Raw genomic sequence first — 26,171 nt, forward strand, 5'->3', positions numbered from 1 at the left:
GGGGCCGTTCAAGGTTCTCCGGAGGGTCAATGAGGTGACGTATAGATTACAGCTCCCCTCTGACTACCGTATCTCACCCTCCTTCTTAGGCCAATGGTTCCTGGTCCCCTGGCTGAGGTTGTCTCCCACGACACCCCTCTATTTTCCCCCGCCCCCCAAAATGTTGAGGGAGATCCCACCTCTACCGTCTGATCTCTACTGGACTCCCGACGTCGTGGGGGTCGACTCCAGTACCTGGTGGACTGGGAGGGCTACGGTCCAGAGGAGCCATGTTGGGTTCCGGTGGAGGACATTCTGGATCCCAACATCATCTGCTAATTACATCTTCGTTGTCCGCTCCTCGTTCTCGTGGCCGTCCCTCTGGCAGGCATTGTCCTGATCCTGGAGCAGTGCGTCCAGGGTAGATTGGGGGTACTCTCACATCTACTCCCTCTCCGGCTTTCGACGTCGCCGGTTTAATAACCACTGGTCCTGGCATCTGTCATTACGCGCACCTGAAGGCACACCTGGACTCCATTACCTCACTCATTAACGTCCCCATATCTGGCACTCCCTTAGGTTCATTCCCCAGGCAATATTGTTTATGTTCCATGTTCAGACGCTACTCCTATGTTGTATCGTTCTTTGTTTTATTAAACTTACCTGCTTCTCGACTCCCATCATTTACGTTACAGGGGGAAAAAACGATTTAATACATTTTAGAATAAATCTGTAATATAACAAAATGTGGAAAATTCAAGGGGTCTGAATACTTTCCGAATGCACTGTATGGACATGTTTACTACTACACATTGAATATGGGCCTGGTTGTAAAAACATGTTAATTGTCAAAGAATGCATGTAAATAGCGGTAATTATTCAAATGGACGGGGTAATAGTAGCCATGGAAAATGTACCAAATCGTCATACTTGAGTCAAAGTAAAGATACCTTAAGAGAAAATGACTCAAGTGAAAGTCACCCAGTAAAATATACTTGAGTAAAAGTATTTGGTTTTAGATATACTTAAAAATAAATAATTTCAAATTCCTTATAAGCAAACCAGTTTGCACAATTTAAAAAAATGTATTTTTATTTTATATTGACGTATAGCCAGGGGCACACTACAACACTCAGACATAATTTACAAACTAAGCATTTGTGTTTAGTAAGTCTGCCAGGTCAGAGGCAGTAGGGATGACCAGGGATGTTATATTGATAAGTGTGTGTGAATTGGACAATTTTCCTGTCCTGCTAAGCATTCAAAATGTAACGAGTACATTTGGGTGTCAGGGAATATGTATGGAGTAAATATGTATGGAGTTTTCTTTAGGAATGTAGTAAAAATTGTCAAAAATATAAAAAGTAAAGTACAGATCCCACCCCCCCCCAAAAAAACGACTTAAGTAGTACTTTAAAGTATTTTTTACTTAAGTACTTTACACCACTTGGTAATATTAAGCTTTCAATTATTCCACAGTTCAGCCTTAAGTTTTATTTTGTGTTTGAATACCCCAAAGTATGTGATTAACATGATAGGTTAAATTGAATTCACCAACATTGCTTTGTTTGAATGGATGTTGGTTAACCTTTGACAGTGAGGTTCAAGTAACCAAGAGGATTTGTTATGCTTTATTCATGTGTATATATCCATTTTTAATCCTTTGAATATTGTAGTTTAGTTATAATAAACTTTTTTAAATGAATATTTGTGTGGAATGTTCACATCAATTGGAAAAGCAGTCAGTGTGTATTTATTTAATTATTACTTGATTAAAAAGTTGTGGACAAAAATATGTCTAGAAATTAATAAGGAAAGGGTGTAAATATTAGCCGGTGATCTATATTATAAAGGGGATAATAAGAAGTTACAATTGAATCATGAAAAGCACATCTTGTTCTTTTTGAATTCAGGATATATTAAGTCAGGGTAACTTGGTTATCATAGCTACATGTAACAGGAGTGAGATCCCCTTGGGACCAGAACTGACTTAAGTATTACTGAACCGATACCCCCATCTACACAGAGACACGGCAATACTATTATGACAACAGTATTGGAACAATATGATAGTGTCTGTCGTAGAAATATTATTTTCAATGTTCAAATCCAGAAATACAAAAATGCTCGTCCCCATCTTCACTCACATGTCAACAGAGAAATACTAAAATGTAAACGCCTCCCCCACTCAACAACTGTACTCAGTCAGTCAACACAAAAATCTTGACGAGATGAAATATAATAAAATAAATAATCATAAATAGTGTAAGTAACACTATTTGTAACATAGGGACAGCTCTAGTGGGGATTGGGAGAGGTGGCAACACTGGAGCAGCTACGGTCAGTCAAAACTCAATAAATGAAAAAGCAAACAGAGAAATCATGCACATAAAAGACATACATTAAGACTGACACATTGAATAAAAGACATGTATGCACTTACACACGAGAGACAAGAAAACAATGAAATATGTAATTGTTCAAAAGTGCTTCAATACCTCTCGTTCATAATTATTAACTTCAAATAACTTAAAAAGTGCAAAATGGCAGAGAAATAAATAGTCTTTCTGTCTTCAGGACTGCAATAGTGAATGATCGGAGGGAAAGAATATACTGTACATGAAGTTAAAATGCTCCATCATGCATGGGGCTTGAGAGAAGAAGTGGCAGGTGTGGTGGTAATTCTAACCAAAAGGAGAGAGACTGTATTCTTCAACTTCATTATAAGATTAGCCAAAATGAAGCAATCAATAACAACCACTCAATCAGTGCATCGTTAGGAAAGCGCAATGAACAGAGTTGTATCTCTCCTCTCATAGAAAAAGTGCAACCTATTTTGTCTATGTGGCAGTTTAGCAGATGTGCAGAAACAGGCCCGGGGAACAGAGATATAAAATGTAATTTAGCTTGTCTGTGTAGATCAAGATAGCTGATATCGCCACCACTCTCTGTTCCTCCCTGCACTTCCCACTAAGTCACACAAGACAAGTCTGTATCAGTAAAAATACGAACATATAACAATAGACAAATCTCTAGGTAAAACAGCATAGTATGTCTAATTAAACAGTATAGTATGTAATTAATATTTAATTTCCACCACACAGGGTAAGGAGTTGTTAAGCTCCAGATGACAAGGCTCTCTCAACCCTCCTGTCCAAAGTCCTCTGTGAACTTCCTGACCTTGAACAAGTCCTCCGTGTTGACTGTGGGGCGCGTGGTGGACAGGGACCGCAGCATGTCAGACTGGAGGGCAGAGGACACAAAGCAGATAACAAACCATTAGCACTGTTCACACACAGCGGACAAACATATGAGCATGGTTTAGCATATGTATAAATGTGTAATACCTCAATGTGTATGTTGAAAAACAGCCTGTCTGTATGAACAGAATGTGACTGAACATTGTGAGTGGCTTTAAATTATTGTATTTATTATAGATACAGTCAATATTGGGCCTATATTAATTTCCATCTACATTTGAACCATAGAAACGGATATTTTGAAACCTAGAAACTAACCCTATAAAGACATTTGTTTATTATAAAAAGCAAAAATATTGATACAAACACCTGTAATTGAAGTTAAGGTAATTTTGTAATATTAGGTTTCTACACTGTGTTAAAGCACTACCTATTGAGATGCATTACATTGTACACCGTTTCTTTAAGAGCTTCAAGTTCATTGCTATAACATGATCAGGGCCAGTTGTTTTGGTTGGTTTTTGTGTTTCTTTTTTCGGTATTTCCAGCATTATCCACTAGGTTTGCTGCAGGTAGAACATCCTAGGAAATGGACATTAATTAATGATCAATTAATCAATAAATCAATCGGCCTGCCTGGTTGTGCATAAATGTTTGGTGGGGGGTCACCTAAGCCAAGGGAGGCGTAGCTCTATGAATCTCATATTGCTCAAATGAACAGCAAACCTGGTTTCAAAAAACAATCTAGCAACAACTCACAGCACAACTCCTCTCCCCTATTTGTCAAATATATTTTGTGTGTATGTATTGTTATACTGTATAGGCTATGTGTGCCATTTTTAAATGTATGTAGTTCTGTCCTTGAGCTGTTCTTGTCTATTAATGTTCTGAATTATGTCATGTTTCATGTTTGTGTGGACCCCAGGAAGAGTAGCTGCGGCTTTCGCGCAGCTAATGGGGATCCTAATAAAATACCAAATACCTAAATGTAGACTAGCCTACCGGCACTGTATCTGTGAGCTGTTGGCTAGAGTGCACGTGCCAATACCATAGTAGGCACATTTGAGTGTAATGTTCCCACCAGTAGTGTTTCCACCAAACAACCACTCTGTTTGGTGGAAGCACTACTGGTGGGAACATTTTCTTTATGCAGATTTTAGAATATTCGCATTAAAATCCGTTGTCAAATGGATAGAAACCTAGCTAATCCCTCTCCCTTTAAACTGCCCCTAATTGACAAATGTTTTACTACAACTTCCAAGTCCATTGGAGAGGATCAGCTTGAGCAAAGTGAAGTGTAGAATCTGTGTTAACTAACCCCCAGACGAGCTTCAATGCCATACAACTCTCCTTCCGTGGCTTCCAACTGCTCTTAAATGCAGGGAAAACTAAATGCATGCTATTCAACCGATCCCTGCCCGCACCTGCTCGCCTGTCCAGCATCACTACTCTGGACGGCTCTGACTTAGAATACGTGGACAACTACAAATACCTAGGTGTCTGGTTAGACTGTAAACTCTCCTTCCAGACTCACATTAAGCATCTCCAATCCAAAATTAAATCTAGAATTGGCTTCCTATATCGCAACAAAGCATCCTTCACTTATGCTGCCATACATACTCTCGTAACACTGACCATCCTACCGATCCTCGACTTCGGTGATGTCATCTATAAAATAGCCTCCAACACTCTACTCAACAAACTGGATGCAGTCTATAACACTGCCATCCGTTTTGTCACCAAAGCCCCATACACTACCCACCATTGCGACCTGTACGCTCTCGTTGGTTGGCCCTCACTTCATACTCGTCGCCAAACCCACTGGCTACAGGTTATCTACAAGTCTCTGCTAGGTAAAGCCCCGCCTTATCTCAGCTCACTAGTCACCATAGCAGCACCCACTCGTAGCACGCACTCCAGCAGGTATATCTCACTGGTCACCCACAAAGCCAATTCCTCCTTTGGTCGTCTTTCCTTCCAGTTCTCTGCTACCAGTGACTGGAACAAACTGCAAAAATCTCTGAAGCTGGAGACTCATATCTCCCTCACTAGCTTTAAGCACCAGCTGTCAGAGCAGCTCACTGCACCTGTACATAGCCCATCTATCTACCTACCTCATCCCCATGCAGTATTTATTTATTTATCTTACTCCTTTGCAGCCCAGTATCTCTACTTGCACATTCATCTTCTGCACATCTTCCATTCCAGTGTTTAATTGTTATACTTTAATTACTTCGCCACCATGGCCTATTTATTGCCTTAACTCCCTTATCTTACCTCATTTGCACTCACTGTATATAGACTTTTTGTTTTCTTTTGTTCTACTGTATTATTGATTATGTTTTGTTTATTCCATGTGTAACTCTGTGTTGTTGTATGTATCGCTCTGTGTTGTTGCTATGCTTTATCTTGGCCAGGTCGCAGTTGTAAATGAGAACTTGTTCCCAACTAGCCTACCTGGTTAAATAAAGGTTAAATAAAAAAAATCACTGATCTACAAATAATATTCCCTGAAAAATAATAGGCTTTGAGCAATTAAGATTCATAGAGCTCCGCCTTCCCTGGCTTAGGCGATCCCCCACCAAACACTCACGCAATTAAAGAACATTTCTTAGGATTTTTTAACCTGCAGCAAACCTAGTGGATAATGCTGGCATTACTGGTAACACCCCCACAAAAATACAAACAACTGGCCCTAGTTATGATCACTGATTTCCTGAAGAAGCTATCTATCCCCTTTCCTTTCTTTCTATGCCCCCAAATGTATGGATATACTGGAAATTAAGTAACCAGGTTATTAGCTAGCTAATGAGGTTACATGATTGAACAATGTCCAAACAAATTCCCGCGAGTGGTTTTGGCACAGCCCGCTAAATGGTTTATGAATGTATAGCCAATTCACTATCGGAATAAAAAAACATTGCGTTGGTAATATGGATCATATCTTTTTACCTGTTTACCTTTTTACACTCCGTTTTCCCTGTAGCAATGGTGCAACCGTGACAGTAACGAATCTGCACTCACTCACTTTCTCTCTTGGGCACTCAAAAACAACTGTACAGCGAAGCCTTATCAACACAACAACTATTATCCGGGTGACAATTCATCTAGACGCACATCGCTCCCAAAATAAAATGTCAGGTTGCATAGCAAAATATTTAGGAGCATATGTGACCACAATGGTCACACTTTAGAGAACTGGTTGTGGATGCGTGCTTGTCACCATGCAGACGATGGGCTCCAGCAGCTTGTCGCTAGGCACTTCCATCCAGGTCATCTCTATGGCAGCCGGGTCCCCAGGCGAACACGGGGTCAGAAGGTCATCCACCATCAATTGACTGTTGGCACGGGACGCCCCTCGCACCTAGAATAGCATAACAAACTATCTTAAATATCCTTAATAGTAGGGAAAGAGATACACCTTTAATGTGGTGTACATGAGTCGACTACAATGGAGTTACTATATCAAGTGTATAACCTTTTTGAAGTGTGTGGCTGACTGCACTTTCCTGACAGGCTGCATGAGGGCATCTCGTACAATGATGCTGATGTCAGCCCCAGAGTAGCCTTCTGTCTTTTTGGCAAGCTGACGAAGGTCTGCGTCACTCAGGCTGTGGGGCGTGTTGCCCAGGTGCAGACGGAACATCTGGGACCTAGCAGGCTCCTCTGGGAGAGGGATGTAGATACGCTTCTCAAACCTGACAGTGACATAATGTACTGATGAGAATGCTTGATGATTACTTTATTGCATCTGTGAGTATGGTGATTTTTCAGTAGCATATTGTGAAATAATAATGTAATGAAACAGAATCATTAAAAGCTTTAAAGGAACCTGTAACCACACCTGTATAGCATAAGAAAAGCCAATATACAAAAGAAATAGACACACATTGTAATCCAGATGCATGCCTCGATAAGAAGTGTCATAACCAATATAATTAATGTACTTATGACTTTAAATCAAATCAAATCAAATTGTATTTGTCACATACACATGGTTAGCAGATGTTAATGCGAGTGTAGCGAAATGCTTGTGCTTCTAGTTCCGACAATGCAGTGATAACCAACAAGTAATCTAACTAACAATTCTAAAACTACTGTCTTATACACAGTGTAAGGGGATAAAGAATATGTACATAAGGATATATGAGTGAGTGATGGTACAGAGCAGCATACAGTAGATGGTATCGAGTACAGTATATACATATGAGATGAGTATGTAGACAAAGTAAACAAAGTGGCATAGTTAAAGTGGCTAGTGATACATGTATTACATAAGGATGCAGTCGATGATGTAGAGTACAGTATATACGTATGCATATGAGATGAATAATGTAGGGTAAGTAACATTATATAAGGTAGCATTGTTTAAAGTGGCTAGTGATATATTTACATCATTTCCCATCAATTCCTATTATTAAAGTGGCTGGAGTTGGGTCAGTGTCAATGACAGTGTGTTGGCAGCAGCCACTCAATGGTGGCTGTTTAACAGTCTGATAGCCTTGAGATAGAAGCTGTTTTTCAGTCTCTCAGTCCCAGCTTTGATGCACCTGTACTGACCTCGCCTTCTGGATGATAGCGGGGTGAACAGGCAGTGGTTCGGGTGGTTGATGTCCTTGATGATCTTTATGGCCTTCCTGTAACATCGGGTGGTGTAGGTGTCCTGGAGGGCAGGTAGTTTGCCCCCGGTGATGCGTTGTGCAGACCTCACTACCCTCTGGAGAGCCTTTCGGTTGAGGGCGGAGCAGTTGCCGTACCAGGCGGTGATACAGCCCGCCAGGATGCTCTCGATTGTGCATCTGTAGAAGTTTGTGAGTGCTTTTGGTGACAAGCCGAATTTCTTCAGCCTCCTGAGGTTGAAGAGGCGCTGCTGCGCCTTCTTCACGACGCTGTCAGTGTGAGTGGACCAATTCAGTTTGTCTGTGATGTGTATGCCGAGGAACTTAAAACTTGCTACCCTCTCCACTACTGTTCCATCGATGTGGATAGGGGGTGTTCCCTCTGCTGTTTCCTGAAGTCCACAATCATCTCCTTAGTTTTGTTGACGTTGAGTGTGAGGTTATTTTCCTGACACCACACTCCGAGGGCCCTCACCTCCTCCCTGTAGGCCGTCTCGTCGTTGTTGGTAATCAAGCCTACCACTGTTGTGTCGTCCGCAAACTTGATGATTGAGTTGGAGGCGTGCGTGGCCACGCAGTCGTGGGTGAACAGGGAGTACAGGAGAGGGCTCAGAACGCACCCTTGTGGGGCCCCGTGTTGAGGATCAGCGGGAGGAGATGTTGTTGCCTACCCTCACCACCTGGGGGCGGCCCGTCAGGAAGTCCAGTACCCAGTTGCACAGGGCGGGGTCGAGACCCAGGGTCTCGAGCTTGATGACAAGCTTGGAGGGTACTATGGTGTTGAATGCCGAGCTGTAGTCGATGAACAGCATTCTCACATAGGTATTCCTCTTGTCCAGGTGGGTTAGGGCAGTGTGCAGTGTGGTTGAGATTGCATCGTCTGTGGACCTATTTGGGCGGTAAGCAAATTGGAGTGGGTCTAGGTGTCAGGTAGGGTGGAGGTGATATGGTCCTTGACTAGTCTCTCAAAGCACTTCATGATGACGGAAGTGAGTGCTACGGGGCGGGGCGGTAGTCGTTTAGCTCAGTTACCTTAGCTTTCTTGGGAACAGGAACAATGGTGGCCCTCTTGAAGCATGTGGGAACAGCAGACTGGTATAGGGATTGATTGAATATGTCCGTAAACACACCGGCCAGCTGGTCTGCGCATGCTCTGAGGGCGCGGCTGGGGATGCCGTCTGGGCCTGCAGCCTTGCGAGGGTTAACACGTTTAAATGTCTTACTCACCTCGGCTGCAGTGAAGGAGAGACCGCATGTTTTCGTTGCAGGCCGTGTCAGTGGCACTGTATTGTCCTCAAAGCGGGCAAAAAAGTTATTTAGTCTGCCTGGGAGCAAGACATCCTGGTCCGTGACTGGGCTGGGTTTCTTCTTGTAGTCCGTGATTGACTGTAGACCCTGCCACATGCCTCTTGTGTCTGAGCCATTGAATTGAGATTCCACTTTGTCTCTGTACTGACACTTAGCTTGTTTAATAGCCTTGCGGAGGGAATAGCTGCATTGTTTATATTCGGACATGTTACCAGACACCTTGCCCTGATTAAAAGCAGTGGTTCGCGCTTTCAGTTTCACGCGAATGCTGCCATCAATCCACGGTTTCTGGTTTGGGAATGTTTTTATCGTTGCTATGGGAACGACATCTTCGACGCACGTTCTAATGAACTCGCACACCGAATCAGCGTATTCGACTTTAGCCTGGTGGGTGCTGATATAATCTATATAATGAATGTACTTGTGACTGCAGCCTGGTAGGGGCCCCTATTATTTTTTAACCAAACTTTCACAGTTGCACCACAAATATAATAGGTTAAGTGATTTGTAGAGTGATAAATGATTTGTATTGGTGGGAAAAAGCCTGCCTCAAAGAAAGAACTTAGGGTGGGAAACAATAGTGGTGCGAAGCCAAAAATAGTTGATAATTTACATAGAGAGGAGTGACTATGTATGTAATGTAAGGATGAAACTGTATAAAAGGAGTGTGCTGGGGCTGGGAAAAACAGCTGATCCACGGACCAGCTCGGCTTGTTACTTTGTAGTAAAGTCTATTTGAATTCACAAGTACCGGTATCTGAGAAATATTATTGGACCAATATTTCTATGAAATTAGGAAATGATTTTAGCTTGAACAATACAAAACCAAAAAATCCCATTTTGGGTGCGTATCTATTGTTCTACAAACATTTTTTTTTAAATCCAGGTCTGGTCTTCCACTCAATGGAATCTACATGAATAGGTACACACAGTTTCAGCATATATTCAGGCTTTATCATTACTTCTGTGAATATGATAAACAACAAACCTATGTCCCATCCCAACTTGACCCTGTCCTCTTATTTTGACCACTGACCTTCTGCGGATGGCAGCATCCAGAACCCAGGGAATGTTAGTGGCCCCAAGGGTAAGGATTCCATCATTGTTGTTGCCCACACCTGTCAATCAGAGAGGAGGAATGAGAACTCTATATAAGCCTGTTGCTCATATGGAAGGTGCATTGAATCAGAAAGGTTCAAGTCAACTGATGGAGAGGATTAGGTTTAAAGTCTTTTCTGATGAGGTGTTTGTTTGGTCTGAAGTGTAATAGCTGTCTTGGCAGATGGTGGGGAGTGGGTGTAGTGACTAATCTCTCACCTTGCATCTGCACCAGGAACTCTGTCTTGATCCGCCGGGCAGCCTCACTCTCATTCTCATTCCTGGAGCCACAGAGTGAGTCCACCTCATCAATAAAGATGATGGAGGGCTTGTGCTGGCGGGCAAGATCAAACAGGTTCTTCACCAGTCTGATGGATGGAGAGAGAAAGAGAGGCACAAACATTTCATAGGACACATAAGTATCAGTGAGAAAAAATGGTTCTAATCAGTTGTGGATGCATGCATAATGGGGATTTACACAAACAGTAGAATTACAAGTAAAAATTATGTCTCACTTCTCACTCTCTCCAAGCCACTTGGACATGAGGTCTGATGATGACACAGAGAAGAAGGTGGAGTTGTTGGCTTCTGTGGCTACTGCTTTGGCCAGGTAAGACTTTCCCGTCCCAGGGGGTCCAAAGAGAAGAATCCCTCTCCATGGAGTGCGTTTGCCTGCAACCAGAGACAAATTCAAGCATAATGAACAAATAGACAGAATACACATACAGTAGTATATCGTTATGGTGACACGTCCACGCAGAAGATAGTGAGAAAGATTATGTTTGGGAGAAATAAAGACATTCTAACCTGTGAAGAGGTGAGGGAATTTAATGGGCAGGATTACGGCTTCCTTCAAGGCCTCCTTAGCACCCTCTAGTCCAGCCACATCGTTCCACCGGACATTGGGCTTTTCCATTACAATGGCACCTGTACCAGGACAAGAATCAGTGATGTATGTACATGAGAGACACAGTTTAGACAGCCGACATGTGAAAGAGGAGACAAACACACTCACCCATTAGTTGCTCTTGCAGTTTCTTTCTCTCTGGATTTTCACCCTCGCTGTCACTGTCACTCCTAGAAGGAATATACATTTCTAAATGTGAAACAAACTACTTGGTGCTGGTGACTGTGTGGCCCTTGTCATTGTCTGCAATGCATGCATGCATGCACAGTTTTTATGATCTATTTTCAAAGTGTTATTTCCTAGGTATGCTTTTGTTAATGCAGGACAGTGTCTGTGTGAACAAATGTGTGACAACTTACTTATCATTACTCTGTGCTTCCTTGACAGGCTTCTTCCCTGCTTTTTCTTTGTTCTTCAAGTAATCTTTGAGTTTCTCTGCCCGGTCTAGGTACTGCATACACTTCCCACGTATGCTCTCCTTTGCCTTGTCACTGTGTGCATCATCTGGAGAAAATACATTTAAAAAACATTAATTTTTAACCACCTTCCATCCATTAAGTATTTTCTAAATCAATGTTTACCTCCCAAAAACACAAGCTATGTTCCCCTCTGCACACTTAAAAAAATTGGACTTGCGGCCAGGAGAAGATGACATTTTACACTCACACTTGATAGCATGCAGGAAGTACTCCACTGCATGCTGGTAAAGGCGCAAAGCCTCCTCATAGTTCTTGTTCTTATCCTCCTCTGTGGCTTTGGTAACAAGATCTATCGCTTTCTGCGTATGTGAAGAGAAAGGAAGGGAAGAACGATATACATGAAAACATCATGGTAGAGTCCAGTAACTGTGATAAGTAAAAGCTGACATTTACAGACAACAGTGGAGGCTGCTGAGGGGAGGACAGCTCCTAATAATGGCCAGTATGGTGTGAATGGAATGGGTTCAAACACATGGTTTTCATGTGTTTGATACCATTCACTCCATTCCAGCCATTACTTCATTCCTGTCACACCTTAGAGATCCTTTTAATTCTCTATTTGGTTAGGTCAGGGTGTGACTAGGGTAGGCAATCTACGTTTTCTATTTCTTTGTTGGCCTGGTATGGTTCCCAATCAGAGGCAGCTGTCTAACGTTGTCTCTGATTAGGGATCATATTTAGCCAGCCTTTCCCACCTGTTGTTTGTGGGATCTTGTTTTTGTGTAGCTACCTGTGAGCAGCCCAGAACATCATGTTGCTTCTGTATTGTTTTTGGTGAGTTTCATATTTATTAAACATGTGGAACTCTAAGTACGCTGCGCCTTGGTCCATTAATTCAGACGAGTGTGACAATTCCAGACGTTATTATGAGCCGTCCTCCCCTCAGCAGCCTCCACTGACAGAAGTAATTACCTACTAGTCTAATACCTATAATAAATAGACTTGACTAGACAATCCATTAAGGAATACATAGCCTAAGTAACAGTAGCTGAGAAATCCCAACTCTCAATGTACAAGTACAACGAATTTGAGTGGTGACAAGTGTGGGCGGACTGGTGCTCCGACTACACTGAGTCACTGTCAGTCGATACTTACTAGCTGTAAACAATCTTAAAGCCTTACTGTGTACTTATGTTTGTCCTGTGTAAAGAGGCCTTTCGATGTTTGCTGAAACCCATACTTTTAATCAATCTTTGGCCAAATACAACCACTGACTGTTTTCTCGTTTCTGTTGCTCTAAGGCTGCATTTACACAAGCAGCCCAATTCTGATCTTTTTTCCCCACTAATTAGTCTTTTGACCAAGCACATCAGATGGGGGCGGCAGGTAGCCTGGCGGTTAATTGGGTCAGTAACCGAAAGGTCTCTGATTCGAATCCCTGAGCAAGTCAAGGTGGAAAGATCTACCTTTCTGCCCTTGAGCAAGGCAGTTGACCCCGACAACTGCCTGCGCCGTGGATGTTGATTTTGGCAGCCCCCCTCACCTCTCTGATTCAGAGGGGTTGGGTTAAATGCCGAAGACACAATTTGGTTTAATGCATTCAGTTGTGCAACTGACTAGGTATCCCCTTTCTTTTCACATCGGATCTTTTTCAGAGCTGACCTGATTGGTCAACAGACCAATTAGTGAATAAAATACCAGAATTTCGCTACCTGTGTAAATGCAGCCTAAAATGGCAACTCAGCGCAAAGGCATGTGCCAGTTGAATATCAGATTACATAGGCCTACAAACACTCATTGTCCAAATGAGGAAACAGTCGGTGGCTGTATTTGACAAACGTTTTATTAAAAAATATGGATTTCAGCAAACAAAAGCCCAGACTTTACACGAGAAACAGAAACAATAGTATGAATTTAAGATTTTGTACTCGTTGCCACTCAATGTCCTTGTACTTTGTACAGTACCTTCAGAAAGTATTCATACACCTCGACTTTTTCCACATTTTATTGTGCTACTGCCTGAATTCAAAATGGATTAACTAGACTTTTTTTATCACCAATTTACACACAACCCCATAATGTCAATGTAAACCATTTTTTTAGGGTATACTTGGCCTTGTGTTTTAGGTTATTGTCCTGCTGAAAGGTGACTGTCTCCCAGTGTCTGTTGGAAAGCAGACTGAACCAGGGTTTCCTCTAGGATTTGGCCTGTGTTTAGCTCTATTCAATTTTTTTTTTTTTTTTTTTTTTTTAACTCCCTAGTGCTAGCCGATGACAAGCATACCCATAACATGATAAAACCACTTCCATGCTTGAAAATATTAAGAGTGGTACTCAGTGATGTGTTGTGTTGGATTTGCCCCATACATAACGCTTTGTATTCAGTCCATAATAAAGTGAATTTCTTTGCCACATTTTTTGCAGTTTTACATTAGTGCTCTATTGCAAACAGGATGCATGTTTTTGAATATTTGTTATTCTGTACAGGCTTCCTTCTTTTCACTCTGTCATTTAGGTTAGTATTGTGGAGTAACTACACTGTTGTTGATCCATCCTCAGTTTTCTTCTGTCACAGCCATTAAACTCTGCAACTGTTTTAAAGTCACCTGGCCTAGTGGTGAAATCTCTGAGCGGTTTCCTTCCTCTCCAGCAACTTAGGATGGAAGTCTGTATCTTTGTAGTGACTGGGTATATTGATACACCGTCCAAAGTATAATTAATAACTTCACCATGCTCAAATGGATATTCTATGTCTGCTTTTTTTTAACCAATCGGTTCCCTTCTTTGCGAGTGTCACAGCCCCTCCTCTGCAGTGCAGGGGCGGTTCCTCCTGCAGGCAGAAGAGGGTCGTTAGTGATTGGAGTCACCTGGGCTCAGGGTATTTAAACTGCTTCACTAATCACTCTTGTCTCTCTCTCTCTCTGCTCCTCCAGGTATGATCCTGTTTAGTTTGTTCCTTTGTAGTTTTGCATAGTTTTCACACAGTCATTCACACACACAGATTCACACATCCCTGCACTTTACATACACCTTACATTATGATACTTTCACACCTCATTCCTTTTTCTTTGTTTAAAGTTAATAGTTTGGTTTATAATAAAGAACCTTTTTGATTGGCCTATACCTGTTGTTCGTGTCCCCTCATTTTTGCCACAGGTTATGAGTCGGCCTGTGACAGCGAGGCATTGGAAAACCTCCCTGGTCTTTGTGGTTGAATCTGTGTTTGAAATTCACTGCTCGACTGAGGGACCTTATTGATAATTGTATGTGTGGGATACAGAGATGAGGTAGTCGTTCAAAAATCATGTTAAAACTATTATTACACACAGTGAGTCCATGCAACTTATTATGGGACTTGTTAAGCACACTTTTTTTTAATCCTGAACGTATTTAGGCTTGCCATAACAAAGGGGTTGAATACTTATTGACTCAAGACAGTTCAGCTTTAAAAAAAAAAAGAATTTGTAAACATCATTTTTTATTTTTTTTATTTTTTATTTCACCTTTATTTAACCAGGTAGGCTAGTTGAGAACAAGTTCTCATTTGCAACTGCGACCTGGCCAAGATAAAGCATAGCAGTGTGAACAGACAACACAGAGTTACACATGGAGTAAGCAATTAACAAGTCAATAACACAGTAGAAAAAAAAATGGGCAGTCTATATACAATGTGTGCAAAAGGCATGAGGAGGTAGGCGAATAATACAATTTTTCAGATTAACACTGGGGTGATAAAAGATCAGATGGTCATGTACAGGTAGAGATATTGGTGTGCAAAAGAGCAGAAAAGTAAATAAATAAATACATTAAAAAAAACAGTATAAAAACAGTATGGGGATGAGGTAGGTGAAAATGGGTGGGCTATTTACCAATAGACTATGTACAGCTGCAGCGATCGGTTAGCTGCTCGGATAGCTGATGTTTGAAGTTGGTGAGGGAGATAAAAGTCTCCAACTTCAGCGATTTTTGCAGTTCATTCCAGTCACAGGCAGCAGAGTACTGGAACGAAAGGCGGCCAAATGAGGTGTTGGCTTTAGGGATGATCAGTGAGATACACCTGCTGGAGCGTGTGCTACGGATGGGTGTTGCCATCGTGACCAGTGAACTGAGATAAGGCGGAGCTTTACCTAGCATGGACTTGTAGATGACCTGGAGCCAGTGGGTCTGGCGACGAATATGTAGCGAGGGCCAGCCGACTAGAGCATACAAGTCGCAGTGGTGGGTGGTATAAGGTGCTTTGGTGACAAAACAGATGGCACTATGATAGACTGCATCCAGTTTGCTGAGTAGAGTGTTGGAAGCCATTTTGTAGATGACATCGCCGAAATCGAGGATCGGTAGGATAGTCAGTTTTACTAGGGTAAGCTTGGCGGCGTGAGTGAAGGAGGCTTTGTTGCGGAATAGAAAGCCGACTCTTGATTTGATTTTCGATTGGAGATGTTTGATGTGAGTCTGGAAGGAGAATCATTGCACTTTGACATTATGGGGTATTGTGTGTATGCCTGTGACATTTCAATTGAATACATTTTAAATTCAGGCTGCAATACAATAAACTGTTGAAAAAGTCAAGGGGTGTTAATACTTTCTGAAGGCACTGTATGTGGAGAGTTGAGATTTACATGTGTCACTGACAAGTGTAGCTAGCTAGTTACCTAGCTAGATTAAACATACTATGGTTGGTAGCTAATAATGTACAATTCAATAACAGCTAACCCATTCTTCGATGCTAACTACCTTTAGCGCCTATTGACGATAGTATCTTCTGGCCGGGGAAGTTTTATTAAGAGCCCCAACGCTCATTCTGAATGTTAAAACGCAGAACTTACAGTACGGTTTTGGAAACATAAGGAATTTATCTTTCACATCAGCAAGAAATAATAATAAAGGTTCAATTACTACACCTTTACAGGGTTAGGGTTCCCACACGGCCGTATTTCCATGTTACAGCGCTTGTTTACGCAAAACAGATGGAAGATAAGAGGCATATCTGTGCTAATTAGTTTCTGCATCTCCGAACACCTGTGTTTTAATGGAAGACGGACGCAAAAACATGTCACTGAAAAATACTGTTGGCTAGAACTAAGTTAAAACCGGTTAAAACAGTGTATATTTTGCATTTGTGACATTATTTTGATGTGATATGTAAGTAGAGACTATAAAAAGTTAGGCTACAGGGACCCCCCGGGTGGCACAGTGGTCTAGGGCACTGCATCGCAGCGCTAGCTGTGCCACCATAGACTCTGGGTTTGTGCACAGGCTCTGTCGCAGCCGGGCGCGACCGGGAGGTCCGTGGGGCGTCGCACAATCAGCCTAGCGTCGTCCGGGTTAGGGAGGGCTTGGCCGGTAGGGATATCCTTGTCTCATCGTGCACTAGCGACTGGTGCATGCATGGTGTTTCCTCCGACACATTGGTGCAGCTGGCTTCCGGGTTGGAGGCGCGCTGTGTTAAGAAGCAGTGCGGCTTGGTTGGGTTGTGTTTTGGAGGACGCATGGCTTTCGACCTTCGTCTCTCCCAAGGCCGTACGGGAGTTGTAGCGATGAGACAAGATAGTAACTACTAACAATTGGATACCACGAAATTGGGGAGAAAAGGGGGTAAAAATCAACAACAAAAAAAGGGAAAAAAAGTTAGGCTATTATTGGGCTAAATAACAGCATACAAGTTAACTGGTAACTAACGCTAACTAGAAGTTTAATTTATGATGTGGCTAGCAAGCTACACAATACATTGGTATATACAGCCTGAAACCGATGCCTGCAAAATCGTGTAAATGTTCCTTACAAGCCAGAATGTTGAATACAATAACATTTTTATTTACTCTGTTGGTTTTCTGTGCAGTTTGTCCTTCAGCTGTACGAAATTTGAGATTAAAGGTCCACAGGAAAGTATTGTTACCAGACTTTTTAGAGAGCCTGTAGGTATATGGTTCAATGGCTATTAAACCAAGCATACCATGACAATGAAAATTATATATTCTGAATCAGGGGAGGATGGAGAACAATCCCAACATTTTTTGTGTGGGATTTTTTTTTTAAAAGAAGAATTTTTTTAAAGAAAATTCAAAGCACCAAAAAATTTACCAATTGTTTTCCATCATCCCTTGATTCAGAATTTACCATAAGATAAGATGACACCAATGGAGATTGTCTGTCGAAATCTTACGTGCGCCGCGCCAACCCGACTTTGTTATTTTGTGACTATCTTTGTGTTTAACCTTACTTTTGTTGTGTAGAAAGCTCACACCATTATCACCTATGACCGCCAAGTACTTTTAAACTATGAATCGACAGCTACAAACCTCAACTTCGACATTGATTTTGGCTCCTACTTCAACTCCGACTCAGCTGTTCCGTTGTTTACACCGGACCCTACTCCACTGTTCGGGCTACCCAAGTGCCGCAAGCGAGGGCTAGAGTCCTTGTTAGACGCAAAGAAAAATCATACGGCACTCCCCTCTGTTTTATTGGCAAATGTCCAGTCACTTGAGAACAAGATGGATGAGCTCCGTTTGAGAGTTTCTTACCAACAGGGCTTGAAAAGCTGTACTACTCTATGCTTTTAAGAAACTTGGGTGATATGGACATAAAAGTCTAGGGTTTCTCCATGCTTCGTCGTGACCAGACAGCGGACTCTGGCACAATCAAAGGGGGAGAAGTGGGCCTCTTCATAAACAACAACTGGTGCGCTGCTTCAAGTGTGAAGGAAGTCACAAGCTTTTGCTTACCTGAGCTTTCATCTGTAATCATCACTGTTGTCTACATCCCACCACAAAACGAGAATAGCACTAAGTAGGCACTCAAAGAGCTGTACAGGGCCATAAACAAGCAAGAAAATGCACACCCAGAGGCAGTGGGCGGAGACTTTAACATGGGAAACCTAAAATGCATTTTACCCCACTTTTACCAATATGTCTCCTGCTCCACAAGAGGCGCTAACAATCTGGACAACTTTTACTCTACCTAGAGAAATATATACAAGACCCTCCCTTTGGCAAACCAGGCCATGACTCCATACTCCTTCCTGTTTACAATCAAAAACTCAAACAGGAAATACCAGTGACGCACTCAGTACGGAATTGGTCTGACAAAAGGTACAAGGTACAAGACTTCTTCGCTAGCACAGACTGGAATATGTTGAGGGATTCATCCGATAACATTAAGGGGTTTACCATATCAGTCACGGACTTCATCAATAAGTGTATCGACAACGTCGTCCCCACAGTGACCATATGTATGTACCCTCACCAAAAGCCAAGGATTACAGGCAGTATTAAGGAAGTTAGAGGTAGTTTTGCCAGCCAATAAATACCGCAATGACTGCACTCACATCTGTAACCATGAAATGCTTTGAAAGGCTGGTCATGGCACACATCAACATCATCATCCCAGACACCCTAGGCCCACTCCAATTTGCTTAACGCCCCAACAGATCCACAGATGACACAATCTCTATTGAACACAGAGAAATACCTACAGTGCATTCGGAAAGTATTCAGACCACTTCCTTTCTTCCAAATTTTGTTGTGTTACAGCCTTGTTCTAAAATTGATTACATTATATTTTTGACTCATCAATCTACACACAATGCCCCATAATGACAAAGTGAAAACAGGTTTTTAGATGATTTTTTAAATGTAAGTATTCAGACCCTTTGTTTTGAGACTCGAAATTGAGCTCATGTGCATCCTGTTTCCATTGATCATCCTTGAGATGATTCTACGACTTGATTGTATTCCACCTGTGGTAAATTCAATTGATTTGACATGATTTGGAAAGGCACACACCTGGCTATATTTGTTAGTTAGTTAGTTGTTGACAGTGCATGTCAGAGCAAAAACCAAGGCATGAGGTAAAATGAATCTGGGGAAGGGTATCAAAACATTTCTGCAGCATTGAAGGTCCCCAAGAACACAGTGGCCTCCATCATTCTTAAATGGAAGAAGTTTGGAAGCACCAAGACTCTTCATAGAGCTGGCCGCCCGGCTAAACTGAGCAACTGTGGTAAAAAGGCTGACGAGAACCTGATGGTCACTCTGACAGAGCTCTGGAGTTCCTCTGTGGAGATGGGAGAATCTTGCAGAAGGACAACCATCTCTTCAGCACTCCACCAATCAGGCCTTTCTGGTAGAGTGGTCAGAGGGAAGCCACTCCGCAGTAAAAGGCACATGACAGCCCGATAGGAGTTTGCCAAAAGGCACCTAAAGGACTCTCAGACCATGAAAAACAAGATTCATTGGTCTGATGAAACAAAGATTGAATGCTTTGACCTGATTGCCAAGCATCACGTCGGGAGGAAACCTGGCTCCATCCCTACAGTGAAGCATGGTTGTGGCAGCATCATGGTGTGGGGATGTTTTACAGCGACAGGAACTGAGAGGCTAGTTAGGATCGAGTGAAAGACGAACGGAGCAAAGCACAGAGCGAGATCCTTGATGAAAACCTGCTCCAAAGCACTCAGGACCTCAGACTGGGGCGAAGGTTCACCTTCCAACAGGACAACGACCTTAAGTAAACAGCTAAGACAACGCAGGAGTAGCTTCGGGACAAGTCTCTGAATGTCCTTGAGTGGCCCAGCCAGAGCCCGGACTTGAACCAGATCGAACATCTCTGGAGAGACCTGAAAATAGCTGTGCAGCGACACTCCCCATCCAACCTGACAGTGTTTGAGAGGATCTGCAGAGAAGAATGGGAGAAACTCCCTAAATACAGGTGTGCCACGCTTGTATCATCATACCCAAGAAGACTTGAGGCTGTAATCGCTGCCAAAGGTGATTCAACAAAGTGCTGAGTAAAGAGGCCGAATACTTATGTAAATGTGATATTTATTATTATCATGATTTCTTTTTTTTACATATTTATACATTTTGCAGATATTTCTAAAAACATGTTTTTGCTTCATCATTGTTGGGTATTGTGTGTAAACAATTGAATTCATTTTAGAATAAGGCTGTAACATAACAAAATGTGGAAAAAGGGGTCTGAATAGTTTCCGAATGCAATGTATGTGAGAATATAGTGCATTGAATAATGCACACTGCTCTCTCCCACCTGGACAATAGGAATACCTACTGTACGTGAGAATGCTGTTCATTGACTACCATAGTCCCCTCCAAGCTATCCCCAAGCTCGGGACCCTGGGACTGAACACCTCCCTCTTCAACTGGATCCTGGACTTTCTGACGGCCATCCACAGGTGGTGAGGGTAGGTAACAACACATCTGCCACGCTGACCCTCAACACGGAGGCCCCTCAGGGGTGTGTGCTTAGGCTCCTCCTGTACTCCCTGTTCACCCACAACTGTATGGCCACTCACAACTCCAACACCATCATCAAGTTTGCTGACAACATGACGGTGGTAGGCCTGATCGCCAACGACAATGTGACAGCCTACAGGGAGGAAGTCGGAGACCCTGCAGTGTAGCGACAGGACAACAACCTCTCCCTCAGCAAGACAAAGGAGCTGATCGTAGACTACAGGAAACAGACCCCATCCACATCAACAGAGCTGTAGTGGAGCGGGTTGAGAGCTTCAAGTTCCTCCGTGTCCACGTCACTAAGGATCTATCAGGGTACACACAACACAGTCGTGAAGAAGGCGCGACTACGCCTCTTTTTCCTTCAGGTGAATGTTAAGATTTGTCACGGCCTCTCAGATCCTCAAAAAGTTTTCAGCTGCACCAGTGAGAGCATCTCGACTGGCTGCATCACTGCTTGGTATGGCAATTGCACCACCCTTGATCGCAAGGCACTACAGAGAGTGGTGCAGACAGCCCAGTACATGACTTGGGCCAATCTCCCTGCCATCCAGGACCTCTATACCAGGAGGTGTCAGAGGAAGGCATGGAAAATTGTCAGGACCCCAGCCACAGCCTGTTCACTTTGCTACCACATGGCAAGTGGTACCGTTGAACCAAGTCTGGGACCAAAAGGCACCTGGGTTCGTTCCACCTTAAAAAGCACAAGAATGAGGATTTCGACACACACCATCTCAGATAGTTCTGAAATGTTTTTTGTTTTTGTTAGAAACATATACAATTAACAGTCCTGCCTCAAAAATATATAATTGGATTTCTGAGAAATTAAGCAAATTGACTGCACCCAAATTGGCAATTTTAATGTATAGGATAATTTTACAATAATATATTACTAGCATACGATTTGTTCCAAACTTTTTCTAAGAATGAGTTAGACATGAGGAATCCAAAGAAACGGCCAAAAGCCACCCACGGACCCTTCACACCCCATGCCAATCCCACCCCAACAATGAGTATACAATCTCAGTTTTCTATGTCTGAAATGTAGTATGGAGCTTCGGCTCGGAATATTGTTTCTTCATCCTATGTAATGTATTCCCAGTGAATTTGGTGAGTTTTTCCCCCCTGTTCTGAGAAACGAGTCATGGTTGAGTCAGTCGTTAGGTTTTTGTTGCATCCTACATCCGGATATTACCAGGTTCTGACAACAAGATGGTGCTATTCTAGGTGATTCATTTTTTAAAATATTTATTTTATTTTATTTTTTATTGGTTTGACAGCAATCCATGTGTTGGTTTTGTTGTCCACTGTTTAAAATGCTAACTTGTTGGCATTTGTTGCACAAATCTGATGCAAGTCATTAGCTAGATTTCCATCCAATTGGTGACAGATTTTCATGCGAATATTCTAAAATCTGCATTAAAAACAATATGCACATTTTCCCAACAGAGATGTGTTTCCATAAAATTGACTTGTTGCGGATAAAAGGATGTGTGTGATGACATAGTGCACATAAAAATAACTTGCAGATAAATGCTCATGTACCGAATAAAAACTACATTGTTTTGTCATAAACTGTGTGTATTATTATTTATTGAATGTGCTCATTCTGGTCTAGGCACGTGTACTCTAGCCACCAGCTCGCAGATACAGTGGGAATATCGTGCATGATGAGATTATTACGGACAAAAGAGCGAGATTCTTTTTATTTGCCAAACGGAAGCCAAGCTTCGATCATCATGTCACCAGAATAAGACCCTCAATATTTATTGGAAAGGAGCATCAAGCTTATACCCGTGCACTTTCACCACTCTGTGAAGTTCATCATAACTTATTTAATCAGTAGCCTAATAAACTGAATGCTTTCCCCAGTCGTAGTGGGAGGACCACACGACATACATTGCGTGAATCTAAGTTTACTTCGATATGATGGTTATTATCTGAATATTTGCGCATAAAGGTGTTTCCAACGCAATTTCTCACATAATTAATTTTACCGACGCAAAAAGATCCCATCTGGTCTAGCGTATTTTGGAAAGTTTCCTGACAAATTTCCATCAGCCCTGTCGTGACATTTTTTATCCAACATGTACTTTACTCGCATAAAATGGTTGGATGGAAACCTGGTTAATGGTACCTACAGTGGGGCAAAAAAGTATTTAGTCAGCCACCAATTGAAAAATCACATTGTAGGATTTTTAATGAATTTATTTGCAAATTATGGTGGAAAATAAGTATTTTGTCACCTACAAACAAGCAAGATTTCTCTCTCTCACAGACCTGTAACTTCTTCTTTAAGAGGCTCCTCTGTCCTCCACTCATTACCTGTAGCACCTGTTTGAACTTGTTATCAGTATAAAAGACACCTGTCCACAACCTCAAACAGTCACACTCCAAACTCCACTATGGCCAAGACCAAAGAGCTGTCAAAGGACACCAGAAACAAAATTGTAGACCTGCACCAGGCTGGGAAGACTGAATCTGCAATAGGTAAGCAGCTTGGTTTGAAGAAATCAACTGTGGGAGCAATTATTTGGGGCTGTTTTTCTGCAAAGGGACCAGGACGACTGATCCGTGTAAAGGAAAGAATGAATGGGGCCATGTATCGTGAGATTTTGAGTGAAAACCTCCTTCCATCAGCAAGGGCATTGAAGATGAAACGTGGCTGGGTCTTTCAGCATGACAATGATCCCAAACACACCGCCCGGGCAACGAAGGAGTGGCTTCATAAGAAGCATTTCAAGGTCTTGGAATGGCCTAGCCAGTCTCCAGATCTCAACCCCATAGAAAATCTTTGGAGGGAGTTGAAAGTCCGTGTTGCCCAGCAACAGCCCCAAAACATCACTGCTCTAGAGGAGATCTGCATGGAGGAATGGGCCAAAATACCAGCAACAGTGTGTGAAAACCTTGTGAAGACTTACAGAAAACGTTTAACCTCTGTCATTGCCAACAAAGGGTATATAACAAAGTATTGAGATAAACTTTTGTTATTGACCAAATACTTATTTTCCACCATAATTTGCAAATAAATTCATTAAAAATCCTGCAATGTGATTTTCTGGATTTTTTCTCCCCTCATTTTGTCTGTCATAGGTGAAGTGTACCTATGATGAAAATTACAGGCCTCTCTCATCTTTTTAAGTGGGAGAACTTGCACAATTTGTGGCTGACTAAATACTTTTTTGTCCCACTGTATATAAACTTTTTACACTTCCTGTCCAAATCATCCTGAAGTATCTAAAAATGGATTGTGTTACTCAATTATGTATTTCTGTCTATAATAAAGCCCTTTTGTAGGGAAAACTAATTCTGATTGGCTGGGCCTGGCTGCCAAGTGGGTGGGCTTATGCCCTCCCAGGCTCACCCATGGTTGCATCCCTGCCCAGTCATGTGAAATCCATAGACTAGGGCCTAATGCATTTATGTATATTGACTGATTTCCTTATATGAACTGTAGTAAAATCAGTAAAATCTTTGAAATTGTTCCCTTTTGCATTTATATTTCTGTTCAGTATTTATACATAATAAATCTCCTTCTGGTGCTCCTTACATTCTGTTTGTTGCCTAATGTTTTTCAAGTTGGGAGCAGTGTGTGTAGGTTGTGTTTTTGTGGGAGAGAGTGGTGTGTGTGTGTTTATTTGAGAAAGGGAGACAGAGAGTGTGTGAGGGAGGGAGAGTGTGTGTGTTTTAAAGAGTAAAGAAGGTTTCATTCAGTGGTTTCTCCTTACTGCCACAATGACATGCAGATCATTATGCATGTATATTCCTTCCTCCTATTCCTCCAGCCAAATCACAGGTAGGCCTTTGCAAATATTAGCAAATCAGCCATGCTATGCAGTATTCTGTTTTAGTAAACAGTGTGAAGTTAAATTCAATATGTGCTGCATTGAGTAGAAGTGTGAATATCAGTGACAGGTTTTTTGTGTAGCCAAGCAAATGCGCATAACGTTTCGAAAGCAGGAATAAGCATTGGGGGGATGGGGCGAACAGAAAGCTAAGCCACTCAATTTCCCCACTGTGGTATCGCGACACTACTCACTACCGTGATACTACTCGGTATCGTGATACTTGCCCTGGTATCAAGTCCTTAGGAAAATGTTGCTATCGTGACAACACACACACACACACACTCCTTACACTCTCTACATTTGCTGATGCTGCTCTGTTATTATCTATCTTGATTGCCTAATCATTTTAACCCCTAACAACATATTACCTCAACTACCTTGTACCCCCTGCACATTGACTCGTGACTGGTCAATTGCTATGTACTATTTTTATTTGCCAATTTCCTTACTTTTTAAACTGCATTGTTGGGAAAGGGCTAAGTAAGCATTTCACGGTCATCTACACCTGTTGTATTCAACTCCGGAGTGGTGCAGCGGTCTAAGGCACTGCATCTCAATGCTAGAGGCGTCACTACAGACCCTGGTTGGGAGTCCAATAGGGCGGCGCACAATTGCCCCAGCGTTGTCTGGGTTAGGGTTTGGCTGGGGTAGGCCATCATTGTAAATAAGAATTTGTTCTTAACCGACTTGCCTAGTTAAATAAAGGTTAAATGTGACAAATAAAATTGTATTTAATTGAGTGTTTTCATTGTCATGGCATGGTTCAATAACAATTGACGAGAGAAGACCGAATATCCAATATAAAACTAATTTTCCCTGGGTGCTGAACCGTCCATATAACTACCTACCCGCTCTCAGAAGTCGGGTAAACAATATTTTGCTGTAGATATTTTGTTTAAAAATTACAAGCAACTGAAAGACAAACCGACCAATGTAATTGTATATAACATTCTGGCTTGTAATTTACACTATTTGCAGACATTAGATTCAGGCTGTATATAACAATTAATTTATTACAGCCTGGTTAATCACACTACACATAATGAATGCAGTATTAGCACATCAATGGTGAGAGATTGTTTACACAGTTATCATTAGATAACTAGCTAACCTACCTGTAATGTTGACGTTGTCATTTCATCTCACTCTGCACTCCACCCAAATTCCTGTCTCTGATACTAATTCAAGTTACCTTTCAAAATATGTTTGCAATATTTTCAGAGGGGAGGTTGCTGCATGACTAAGGTAACTACGCTTGCCTCTTTCTGTGACAGCCGCAGCCCAGCAACGGTTTTCACAAGTTACCACAGCCACAAAGTCAACATTGGCTATATATCGCAAATTATGCATTTTTGGTCTTAATTTAGGGTTAGGAATAAGGTTATCAGTGTGGTTAGGTTTAAAATCAGATTTTAAGAAGATAAATTGTAGAAATAAACGGGGTTTAGTCATGACTTTGTGGATGTGGTAACTACTGACGACCCCCCCCAACAACACCATAGACATGAGAACGCCTGCATCTCTCCGGAGAGAGAAAAA

At 42.0% G+C, this 26,171-nt stretch overlaps 1 protein-coding gene across 3 annotated transcripts; it reads right to left on the reverse strand.

The window, feature by feature from the left end:
- Positions 1-1,053: 1,053 nt before the first annotated feature.
- On the reverse strand, positions 1,054-25,925 carry LOC115134354 (vacuolar protein sorting-associated protein 4A-like). Of its 3 annotated transcripts, XM_065022619.1 has the most exons (12): positions 25,748-25,925; positions 16,432-17,087; positions 11,778-11,889; positions 11,471-11,615; positions 11,220-11,281; positions 11,012-11,131; positions 10,720-10,876; positions 10,424-10,572; positions 10,143-10,224; positions 6,658-6,877; positions 6,403-6,543; positions 1,054-3,222 (listed from the first exon to the last, which is right to left on the reverse strand). In XM_065022619.1, exons 2-12 carry the CDS (start codon positions 16,537-16,539, stop codon positions 3,121-3,123), a joined length of 1,398 nt encoding a protein of 465 aa, XP_064878691.1. In that variant the 5' UTR covers positions 16,540-17,087; positions 25,748-25,925; the 3' UTR covers positions 1,054-3,120. The 3 variants fall into 3 exon arrangements, with proteins under 3 accessions (XP_064878691.1, XP_029524074.1, XP_029524076.1); XM_029668214.2 differs by lacking the exon at positions 16,432-17,087 and having other exon boundaries at positions 25,748-25,924; XM_029668216.2 differs by lacking the exons at positions 16,432-17,087; positions 25,748-25,925 and adding an exon at positions 18,256-19,474.
- Positions 25,926-26,171: the final 246 nt, after the last annotated feature.

The sequence above is a fragment of the Oncorhynchus nerka genome, linkage group LG9a (genome assembly GCF_034236695.1).
Source record: "Oncorhynchus nerka isolate Pitt River linkage group LG9a, Oner_Uvic_2.0, whole genome shotgun sequence".
Classification (NCBI taxonomy): domain Eukaryota; kingdom Metazoa; phylum Chordata; class Actinopteri; order Salmoniformes; family Salmonidae; genus Oncorhynchus; species Oncorhynchus nerka.

Excerpts from the sequence above, each read along its gene's own strand:
- LOC115134354 (XM_065022619.1), bottom strand. The coding sequence starts at position 16,539 with ATGCAGAAACTAATTAGCACAGATATGCCTCTTATCTTCCATCTGTTT. Across the intron at positions 11,282-11,470 it reads GAAGCACAGAGTAATGATAA|GAGTGACAGTGACAGCGAGG; the intron begins GTAAGTTGTCAC and ends TATTCCTTCTAG. Across the intron at positions 10,573-10,719 it reads TGGCTTGGAGAGAGTGAGAA|ACTGGTGAAGAACCTGTTTG; the intron begins GTGAGACATAAT and ends TCCATCCATCAG.